This window comes from Neofelis nebulosa, chromosome 9 (genome assembly GCF_028018385.1).
Source record: "Neofelis nebulosa isolate mNeoNeb1 chromosome 9, mNeoNeb1.pri, whole genome shotgun sequence".
In the NCBI taxonomy this organism is placed as follows: Eukaryota; Metazoa; Chordata; class Mammalia; order Carnivora; family Felidae; genus Neofelis; species Neofelis nebulosa.
The window spans coordinates 117,675,148-117,686,665 of record NC_080790.1 but is presented as its reverse complement, the minus strand read 5'-3'; the positions used below and the strand labels follow the sequence as shown (position 1 = coordinate 117,686,665).

The window sequence follows — 11,518 nt, the reverse complement described above, 5'->3', positions numbered from 1 at the left end:
GAATAGAAATACAATTGATTTTTATGTATTGATATTGTATCCTGCAACCTTACTAAACTTTTTTATTAGATCTAACAGGTTTGGTTTTGTTTTTGTTTCTGTAGATTCTTTAGGATTTTCTATATACAAAATCATGTCATTTCTGAATGGGTTTATCTTTACTATTTTTCTTTCCAATTCAGATGGCTTTTATTTCTTTTTCTTGCCTGAGTGCTCAGGCTACAATCTCTAATATAGTACATGTCGAAATCAAGTAGAAAGAGCAGAAATCCTTGTCTTGTTCTGATTCTAGGGGGAATGTTTCAATATGATGTTAGTTGTGGGGTTTTAGATAACCTTTACCAGGTTGAACAAGTTCCTCTGTATCCCTAGTTTGTTGAGTATTATCATCATGATAGGGTATTGAATTTTATCAAATGTTTTTTCTGCATCTATTAAGATGATCATATGGGTTTTGTCCTTTATTTTATTGATAGGGTGTGTTCTATTCATTGACTTTCATATGTTGAAACAACTTGGCCTCCCTGGGATAAATCTCACATGATTACAGTGTTTAATACCTTTTATTTATTGCTGGATTCAACTTGCTAGCATTTTGTTAAGGATTTTTGTGTCTATGTTCATGAGATATTTGTGGCTGTCTTCTGATGTCTCTATAGGGTTTGGTGTCAAGGTAATACTGGCCTCATAGAATGTCCTGGAAAGTGTTCCCTCCTTTTTTTATTTTTTGAAAGACTTTATCAAAGATTGATGTTAATTCTTCTTGAAATGTGATGGAATTCACCAGTGAGGTAACTTGGGCCTGGGTTTTTCTTTGCAGAAGTTCTAAAATTACTAATTCAGTGTCTTTATTTGTTGCACATCTACTTAGATTTTCTATTTCTTCTGCATCTGTGTCTTTCTAGGAACTTGTCCATTTCATCTAAGTTATCTAATTTGTTGCCATATAATTTTTTGTAGTATTCCTTATAATCATTTTTATTCTCTAATGTAATTTCTGTAATATTTTTGTAATTTGATCTTCTCACTTTTTTATTGGTAAGTCTAGCTAAAGTTTTGCCAATTTATTGATCTTTCAACAAAAGAGGTTTTGTTGATTTTCTTTATTGTTTTTCTGGACTCTAGTTTATTTATTTGCTCTAATACTTATTATTTCCCTTCTTGATTTAGGTTTAGATCATTCCTCTTTTTCTACCTTCTTTAGGTGGAAAGATAGGTTATTGATTTGAGATATTTCTTCTTTTTAATATAGGCACTTACAGCTATTCCCCCTAATGTTGCTACATGTCATAAAGTTTCCCTTTTCCCCTCTTGCAGCTAAGGCAAAGTCTTGATCATTTGGACATTCCCACCAGGACGTTGAGTCTTGAACAAATAGTGTAAAAACAAAACAAAACAAAAACAAACAGGGGACAGAGTAGAATTCACTTAAGATGGCAGCATGCAATGGTGATGTAGTGGTTCCAGCTGTGGTATACTTAACTAGACCATTCCTCTGTTGTGACTTTGGTTGAGATTCCTGGTTCTATTTTCTGAGCTTAATTAGCTGGCCTTCCTATCAAACTGAGGATTACTTGACGACCTTCCAATATATTTATTTCCTCCTTAAGTTGGGAGAGGTGGTTTCTGTTGCTTGAAACTAAGAATCTTGGCATACCATTTAGGTAAGGGTTGGGGAGAAGGAGAAAACAGAGGTGTTTCATTTTTCTCTTTGTCAAACTTTCTTTGTAAATCTCTGTGTTGCTAGTATTGTTGTATTACTTCTGTCATTTAAGGGGAGCCTGGGTGGCTCAGTCAGTTAAGCATCTGACTCTTGGTTTCCTCTCGGGTCATGATCTTATGGTTGTGAGATCCAGCCACATGTTGCACTCTATACTGACAATGTGGAGCTTGCTTGGGATTCTCTCTCAACCTTTCTTTCTGCCCCTCCCCTGCTTGTTCTCTCTCTCTCTCTCTCTCTCTCTCTCTCTCTCTCTCTCTCAAAATACATAAATAAACATTTTTTTAAAATATATGCTTTTAGGGGTGCCTGGGTGGCTCAGTTGGTTGAGCATCCAACTTCAGCTTGGGTCTTGATCTCATGGTTCTTGAGTTCGAGCCCCACATGGGGCTCTCTGCTTTCAGTACATAGCCCACTTTGGATCCTCTGTCTCTGTCTCTCTCTCTGCCGCCCACCCCCGCTCTCTCTCTCTCTCAAAAATAAATAAAAACATTTAAAATATATATATGTTTTTAAAATTGATAATCTAAAGCACAGTTGGATGAAGAGAAGTGGTGGGATATACAATTTGAAAATTAGGATAAGACCAGATTATACAAGGCCTTGAATGCCATTTTGAGCATTCTGAAGTTAGCTCAGTAAGTATTGGGAATTTACAAAGTGGAACAATGATGACATGATCAGATCTATGTTTGCTTTTTTAAATTATTATTATTTTTTATTTCCATGTAGATGAATTAGAACTCAGAGAAATTAGAAACCAGGAGAATAGTTAGGAGGAGGCTACTGCTATGGTCCAGATATAAGATTGAGAAAATTTCTCAATCTGGAGAGAGAAAAAAAAAGAAAGAAGAAGAAAAGAAAGGAAGATTGTCAGTCACAGTTTGGATTTTCTGGAAGCAGATGCTGAGATAGTTTGAGGTGGAAGATATTAACTAGGGAAAGGAAGGGGGATTGAATAGAAGGAGAAGTCAAACTTCAGTGTAGATCTGACAGATACCCAGCCAACCTGGCAAGGAGCTCTGGAGTGAATACTGTTTATCAGAATTGCCCTGCAGTAGGTGGGACTGGCTGAGCCTTTATACCCCTGCTTTGTTCAATCACCAGATGAGGACAGCCCCAAGAGGAACATGACCTCATGCAGGACTGTTCTCTACAGGTAAGGCAGACACTGAAGGAACTGAAGCAGCTCGTGGCTATCTGCTGCCTAAGCGCCCTGTAGCTAAACACCCAGTAGAACTGGGCGGCACACCTCGTACCTACCGCAGAGAAAGAGCTGAATTACCATATCTTACAAAAAAAGCAAGAGAGTGGAAAAGAAGGATTTGATTCTACAGATACTATATTTTGTAGGTGGGGGATGAAGGAGTAAATAAAGGTCAGCACTTAGGTTTCTACACTGATGTGGTTTGATAGTAATTCTGTTTAACTGATAGCAAACAACAAAGGAGAGAGAACAGGTTTGGGGAGAAAGATAAGGAATTTGACTTAGAACATGTTGACTCAGAAGTGTCTGCAAAATATTAAGGTGGAGATGATTTTCAAAAATCAATGCAAATGTGGGGTCTGGAGGTCAGCAGTAAGTGCTATATTTATTGGGTGTACATATATATATATATATTTATATAATACTCATAATGCCTCTATGAGGTAGGTGTTATTTTTATTATACCCTTTTTGTACATTTTATTATACCTTTCTTTATGAAGAAACTGATACTTCAAGGAGTTAAATGCCTGGCTTAAAGAAGTAAAACTCAAATCTGTTTGATGGCAAAACACCTGCTTCCAAAGACAAGATTATATTGTTTCCCCATGGAAAAGACCACACAGACAGATGACATATGAATACATCCACAAAGGGTACAGTTTAAATGGGACCAAAAAACCAAAACATGGAAGTCTAAAAAAGCCATGATTTCAAGGTGAGTTGAGTAAGATGACAAAGGCAAAGGGATTGACTGAGTGGCCAGAACAGTTTCTAAAAATTAGAAGTATGGGATCTCAGGGGTTAGGGTAAAAAGAGAATTCTAGTCCACAAAGGAAAATGTTGCAGATATCATGTGGAATGGAGATTTCACAATTAGAGGTCATTGATGGTCTTAGAGCAGTTTATAGGGAAGTCAGACTGCAGTGATTTAGGAGTGGGAAAGGAGGGAGTAGAAGCAAAAGGTATAGTCTACGGGATCCCTGGGTGGCTCAGTCGGTTAAGCGTCCGACTTCAGTTCGGGTCATGATCTCACAGTCCGTGGGTTCAAGCCCCACATCGGGATTTGTGCTGACAGCTCAGAGCCTGGAGCCTGCTTCAGATTCTGTGTCTCCCTCTCTCTCTGTCCCCTCCCCTGCTCACACTCTGTCTCTCTCTCTCAAAATAAAATAAAGACAAAAGATATAGTCTACTTTTCCAGAAGTTTTGTAGAGGAAAAAATAATGCCATCTACATAAGTAAGGAATTTATTAATAATATTATTAATTAACTAATAGCTCTTTGCTCCCATATTTTAGTTTATACTCCCACCATTTCTCTGATTATTTCTTTCTACCTCTACTATATTAGCATCCTTTCCCAAATCTGATGTGCCTGGGAGCATCGAGTGGTGTTTATTCTGGTTGATGGACTTCTTGTATTTGTTAGGTGTTTTGAATGCCTTGGGTGATTCTGTCTTTGGAGGACATGCCATAGACACCCTCTACCCCCACCCAACTGCATCATCTGTTTTCTGCAAAGATAGATAAGCATTCACTTCTCAGACCAATTTAGGAAAGCATGCAAGTTCTTAGGTGCTTAGCAAACCAAGAACGCTGTCTACTTAGCTTCCTCCTTCCCTTTCCCTCCCCCAAACTCTTGGTGGGCAGATCAGGGAGAAGAAAGGAGCTGCCACTCCAAACCTTCTGGGATATAATGTCCCAGATGGGGAATCTGTGTGGTTTTGCAGTGAGCTGAGATCTTCCCTCATCAGCCCCCATCAGTCCAGCCCTTTTTCAGAGGGGTCTGGAGAGCAATCAACACCGCCGTCCACCTGTGTACAGGAAGATGCCTACAGCCACACCAGCAATGATGAAACTGCCCACCAGGACACCCAGGACCAGCGAGGTGTAGGAGCGGCCTGTTTGGCTCCCTGCAGAACATGCACAGAATTAGCCTGAAGAACATACCTCCAAGAAGTCCATGGTTTAAATCAAACACTAAGGGATTTCTACCCCAAAGGAAGGGGGCTACTTCACCAAGTGACATAAGCTGTGTATACTCTGTCCCAACCCCCCAGCCCTGAGCCTTCCGTTGCTCAAGGTATGCATCCTTCAGGTCTCCCCATTTGCCTGGAACCCACCCAACAGCACACAGGCCCATCCCCGATCCCATCATACCTTTCGAGTTGTTCACAGTGATGTGTTCTTGCACATACTGCACACAGGTGTCCTGCAGGAATTCTCGCAGTTCGTACCGAGTACGATTGTAGGCGTTGAGCTGCTGCAGGGTGTAGGTGACCACCCTGGAGGGTGCCTGGGGCCCTGCCACCCATAAAGCTGTCTCTGGCTGGAAATGCACAAAGGAGCTCCCATTCACAGACACTTCGAAGAAGACACGTGCTGTAGAGCCCTCAGGAGGCAGCTCACAGCCCAGGAAGCAGCGAATGATCAGAGGAACTGTGGATGAGGGAGGGTGAGAGGGCTGTATGGAGAGGATGCCAGCTGTGGGAGAATGTCCACCGGGGGAACATGAACTTTCGGGGTTTCGGGTGGATCAAGGACAGGGCATCCCAACAGGGTCAGCCCCGAGGTCATGCCAGCAAAAAGAGGGCCTGACAGAGGGCCCGCAACTAGGACACCCAGTCCTCTTCAGGCTCAAGCTCCCAACCAGCAATCAGCAAAGATAGGTGCCCTGGTACCACTGGGCTGCTCAGAGCAGCCGGCTCACACAAGACCAAGCCACCCACAAGACCCCTCCAAGAACGCCGTCCCTCCATGCGGCTCCGCCCCGTTCCCCCACAGGCCCACCCCGTCAAATCCCGCCCACAGGCCGCGCCTCCCGCCTGGACGCGCCACCGCCGCCGCCGCGCGTAGGGGCGCGCGCACCACTCACAGGTCAAGCGCCGCTCATGGTGTACCAGCAGGACCAAGCTGTTGAACTGGTGCAGATAGGTCTTCAGGCTGTCTTCTGTGTGCATCCAGCTCTCGGGCTCCTGCAAGGGCTGCAACTGGCGGATCGTGACGTTGCTGCCTAGGCCTTCCAGCACGTGCGTCGTTAGCCCCCCCAGCGACGCGTTGCCCCGGTGCCACACTTGATAGGGGTCGCGAAAGTAGGAGATCTGGAGCATGTGGAGGTTCCGAAGGCCTGCCGGGCAGTGTCAGCGCGTCAGGCCTTGGCCGGCGGCGTGGCAGGGCTTGGCGTGTAGCTGGAGGTAATAACCCCCTACCTAAAGGCCGGCCGCCCACCTTCTCGGCCGTTCATAAACTACAAAGTGTTCTCCCACTCTCCCTCCCATAACCCTGTCAGGAGGGCAGGAGAGGGATTATTAACTTCGTTTTACAGATAAGGAAACTGAGGCTGGAAAGAGCAGAAGCCACTTGCCTCAGGGTAATCCAGTCAGTGGAAGAGCCACTCCCATCTTTCTGCCTCTCACCCTGTAACTACCCCCACTTCCAGTTGGTCAACAAATCCTGGCTTCCAGTAAAATCCTATTCCATCTCCTGTTCCCTGCCACTGCCCTACTTTAGGCGTCATCGGTTCTCATCTGGACTCCGGTGGTAATGTCATTCCTCTTCCCCGTCCCCTCATTTTTCAGTTTCACTCCTTCTAATCTGACCTCTCTCTGACCCAGAAATAAGATTATTCTCTCCTGCTTAAAATCCTCCAGTGACACACTCCCCTATCAAAATCATTAATAATAATAATAATAATAATAATAATAATGGCTATTATTGTTACTATGACCCAAGCACTGTACCTTACACATATTATTATCTTATTTGCGCCTTCCTCCCATTAGCTAAATGCAGTAGCTACTGTGATTAATCTCAGTCCATAAGAGACACAGCCTAAAATGGTGTAGCAGAACTAAGATTTGAGTGCAGGCGGTGTGATTCCAGCACTTTTAACCATCCAGCCATACTGCCTCCCCATAGGATATCTGTCCACAGAATGAAGTCCAAAGTCTTTAGCTTGGCATTCAAGGCTGCCAGAGACCAGGCCCCAACTGCCTTATTTAACCTCTTCTAGTACTTATATATAGTAAACTACTTGGAGTTTCTCATGCTGCCTTTTAGCTGACATGAATAGCATGTTGGGGTGTCTCTGCCTCTAGGCAAACTTCTATTCATGCTTCAAGACTCAGCTCTGTTGCTCTCTTGGAGAAGTTTTCCTGATGCCTCTCCTCTTTACCCTCCCGGACACAGCAGGTCTGTTTCAATGATCCAGATTCCACGTAACTGTCTCCAAACACACAGACTCTACTGGGCTCCCTTAGGCTATAGAATCATGTCTGGTTATCTCTGTCTCCTACACCTATTAAGGCCCTGGCACAGGGTTGATGCCCAGAGAATGTGTGAGGGGGGAATGAGTCTGGGGTTGTAAATTCCTGTGCATGGATGTGTCTTGTCCACCTTTGCATTTGAAAAGCTGTGCTCTGTGTCTGTAGGTGTGAATAGGTATATCTGTGTGGATAGCCCTAGATAAGGTTCCTAACTGCCCTGTGCCCAGTCTCCTCCCCTGTAAAAGAGAGATAATCATATTGCCTGCCTTGTAGAGATATTACGGGAGTCAGATGTGTCAGTGCACGTATTAACCATAGTGAGTGCTCCTTGAATACTGGTGATTTGCTCCCTCAGAGAGAGACCGAGGCTACAGAGACTGTGGGAAAGGGGAGAAGAGGCACCTGTGTGGTCACCATGCAGGGCAATAACACCCTTCTCTGCTTAAACAGCCACTTCAGGCAGCCTGACCCCCTGAGTTTTCCCAATGACCATAGCTGCTTCTTCCCCCGACTTTCCCCCAAGCTTCCATTAATCTTACACCTTCTCCAGTCTCCTCTTCTGCCTCACTTATCTCAGTCCCAGTCTCTCCAGTGGCTTCCCATTCCTTCCATCTCTCACGTCTTCCTGTCTTCCTTGGTCTTACCCCCAACCACGATCACCCTCAGCTCTCCCCCTCCAGATTCACCCCCTCTCCCGGGGGCTAATTCCCTTACCCTTTCTACCCATCCCTTTCCATTTTTCCAGTTCTGTTTCACACCCCCTCCCCCCTCCCATCCCTCACTCTCCACCCCCTGCCTCCTCTATCTCCCCCTTCCCTGGGGACAGACTGTACTTCCTCACCTTGGCTTTGGGACACAAATCAGTCCCCAGCACCCTGCCTACCCTACAGAGAGATCTGGCTCGCTGCAGGCACAGACGCTGTGGGATAAGGTCTCCTCTGGTTTCTCCCATGTACCCAGATAGGCTGAGAGTCTCCAGAACCATCCTGGGGCAAATGTGCCCCTGACTCACCATCTGAGGCTTCATGGCTACAAAAGGCCCAGCCGGGCAGGAGCAGTAGACACAGCAGTGGCAGCAATGTTGTCAACATCCTGGGGCTGAGGTTCTTACCCCACCTGGGCTCCTTCCTGGCTCTGTCAGGCAGAGGGCTCAAGCTGGCTGCAGCCTAGGGGGAAAAGAAGTAAGGACTGTCTGGAAGGAGAGGAGACTGCACAGAGGAGGCTGGAAGGTGGCCAGGGGATAGGAGGAGGATGAGAGCCTCAGGCTTATTAAGTGTTATTCCTACCCTGTCTCATTTCCTACTAGGGGGCTGGCCTCCCTCTTGCCCTTCCCCTGCCCCGCCCTGCATTGGGCCCTCTGGCCCAGACCTGCCTTTTCCCTTTTCCCTGGGCCTCTTCCAAACAGAGAGCGGAAACAGGGGGAGTTGGGATCAGAGAGAAGTTCTGCCCTCGCTGAGTCAGGGGGTGGGGCTCTGCTTTCAATTTAGAGCAGACTCTGGGGTGTAGAGATCAGCAGGTTACTGGTGGGGAAATTGAGGCCCACAGAGGTACAGGGACTTGCCCAACAGAAGTTTGTATATCACAGTAACAGATTGGGGGTTAGAATTTGATTTTCCAATGCACTGGCTACATTTTATCAGAATTTTAAGTAAATAGTAATTACACAATCAGGAATCTTGCTCTCAGAAACACATGGTTACAAAATGAGTATAAAACAGCTCACTGCAGCTGTTCCTAACCAGAGAGATTTATGAACAATCTAATGTCATTAAAGGATTGGTCATTTAAAGCAATATTTTTCAAACTGAGGTCACAGTTTACTAGTGGATAATGAAAACAATTTAGCAGTCATGATTAGCAGAGTTTTTTTTTTTTTCTTGTTGTTTTTGTTATTATTTTTATGAAATAGAACAAAATAAAAATTTTCAGTGCATCTTCCTGGGTCAGGGTAGACATTATTTTATGAAATATTTGTTTAGTTGTATATGTGTATCTTTCAGTTTTGTGTAGTATGTTTCTGTGATGGGTTTTGAATAGCAGTTTAAAATGTATTTCTTGGGGCACCTGTGTGGCTCAGCCAGGTAAGTGTCCGATTTTAGCTCACGTCATGATCTCGCAGTCTGTGAGTTCGAGCCCCGACTTGGGCTCTGTGCTGACAGCTCAGAGCCTGGAGCCTGCTTCAGATTCTGTGTCTCCAGCTCTCTCTGCCCCTCCCCTGCTCATACTCTCTCTCTCTCTCTCTCTCTCTCTCTCTCTCAAAAATAAAATTTAAAAACATTAACAATTTTTTTAATAAAAAAATAAATAAAATGTATTTCTTACTGTAAGAAGCAAGTAGAAAAATTTGGAAGTCACTCCCCCAAACTATGGTAATCCAAACTGTGGAATACTATGTGGTAGTTAAAAAAAAACCCTCCCCTGCCTAATCCCCTGTTTTCATATTACTTAGCACTACCTGAAATTATATTACTTATTCATTTACATGTTTATTGTCTGAATGTCCCCCAAGAGGCTGTCCATCTTGTTTGCTACTGTGCCTGGAATGGTGCACATAATAAATAATATAATAAATAATAAATGTTAGCTAACAGATAACTGAATAAGATAGTTACGATATGCACAAATCTCCAAGAGTAAGTTGCAGAATATTAGGGACAGTTTAGAACCATTTCTGTGTCAGCCACACAGATGACATCTAAGCAGCCTATTTTTTTTTATGGGAATAAATGAATCCAGAAGGATGTATATCAAATATAGCAGTGACTTATCTCCATTGTTTAATTATCAGGGAGGAGCCTAAGGTTAAAAGCATATGTGTGTTTTTGTGTAGGGGTGTGTTTGTGTGTGTGTGTATGTGTGTGTGTATGCACGTGTGTGTGTGTGTATATGAATGTATGTGTGTATGCATGTGTATGTGGTGTGTGTGTGTTTGTGTGTGTGTGTAATGGCTGGCAATCTTGTGAAAGGCCTTTTCAGTCTATTTTGTGATGGGTTTTATCAATCTGTAATGTTTGGAAATTTTGCACCTAAAATGTGATCATATATCTTCTGTTGAATTAAAAATAAAAGTTTAAAGGGCACCTGGGTGGCTCAGTTGGTTGAGTGTCTGACTCTTGATTTCTGCTCAGGTCATGGTCTCAGGGTCGTGGAATCCAGCCCCACATTGGGCTCTGTGTTGAGCATGGAGCCTGCTTGAGATTCTCTCTCTCTCTTTCTCTCTCTCCCTCTGCCCCTCTCCCCTGCTCATGGTCTCTCTCTCTCTCTAAAATAAAACCAAAAAAAATTTTTTTTTAAAGTTTAAGTAATAGATTATGGTAGAAGAGGGTGGCAGATCATATGAGTGGATGTACTGACGTGAGATATTAATAAGTGAGAAAGGGAAATGTGGAACAATACATACAGTATAATTCCATTGAATTTTAGTTAAAATTTTTACTTCTATCCAAGTAATACATATAATTCCATTTTCATATTTAAAAAAATTATGTGTGTATATGTATATTTGTATATACATAGGAAGAATGCCAGAAGGCGGCTGTCATTAAAGGTTACCTCTGGGAAATGGGATCAGATAAAGGGCTAAAGTGGCAGTGTTAGCTTCTTTATTTTATATACTATTCCTTGGAGGGAAAGTTGATGTCCTAGTGGAATCGGGGCAAACCCCAGACATCTACCAGGCTCGAGTTCTCTGAACTGAATATATGCTCACCTCTCAATTGTTGTAGATTAGCTTAGAAATAACCCAGCAGTTTTCCAGCTCATCAAGATGGTCTAGTCAGAAGGAGAATGGGAGCCTTGTTTTCCTGGACTGGGACTTAGGAAGAGTGGAAGGTCTTAAATCACTGCCAGTTGTACTGTCTTGGCTTTATAAAAACTTATTATGAAGTATTCCACATTTGAAGAATTTTTTCATGCCTGAAGAATTTCATTACAAACATACTTGTCCTCACTACCCAATGTAAGAAATAAAATATTACCAATATAATTGAAGACCCTGTTTGTGCCTTTCTCCTCCCTGATTGTGTCTTTCTCCCCCTGCCCCATCACCAAAGTAACCACTAATCAGAATTTGCTATTTTTCATTTCCTCATTTCTGAAGATATAACTACATATGTACTTATCCCTAAGGGATATGTATTGGCGGTTTGCATATTTTGAGCTATGTATAGGTAGTATTTTTTTGAGAGGCGGGGAGGGGCAGAGGGAGAGGGAGAGAGAGAATCTTAAGCGAGCTCTACGCCCAGCATGGAATCCCACTCAAGGCTCAACTGTGAGATCATGACCTGAGCTGAAATCAAGAGTTGGAAACTCAACCTGCTGAGCCACCC

General features: G+C 43.5%; 1 protein-coding gene across 1 annotated transcript; it reads right to left on the bottom strand.

The window, feature by feature from the left end:
- Nucleotides 1-3,293: 3,293 nt before the first annotated feature.
- On the bottom strand, nt 3,294-8,492 carry PROCR (protein C receptor). Its single transcript, XM_058685402.1, has 4 exons — nt 8,203-8,492; nt 5,801-6,052; nt 5,086-5,364; nt 3,294-4,838 (listed from the first exon to the last, which is right to left on the bottom strand). Exons 1-4 carry the CDS (start codon nt 8,279-8,281, stop codon nt 4,723-4,725), a joined length of 726 nt encoding a protein of 241 aa, XP_058541385.1. The 5' UTR covers nt 8,282-8,492; the 3' UTR covers nt 3,294-4,722.
- Between the last annotated feature and the right edge of the window lie 3,026 nt (nt 8,493-11,518).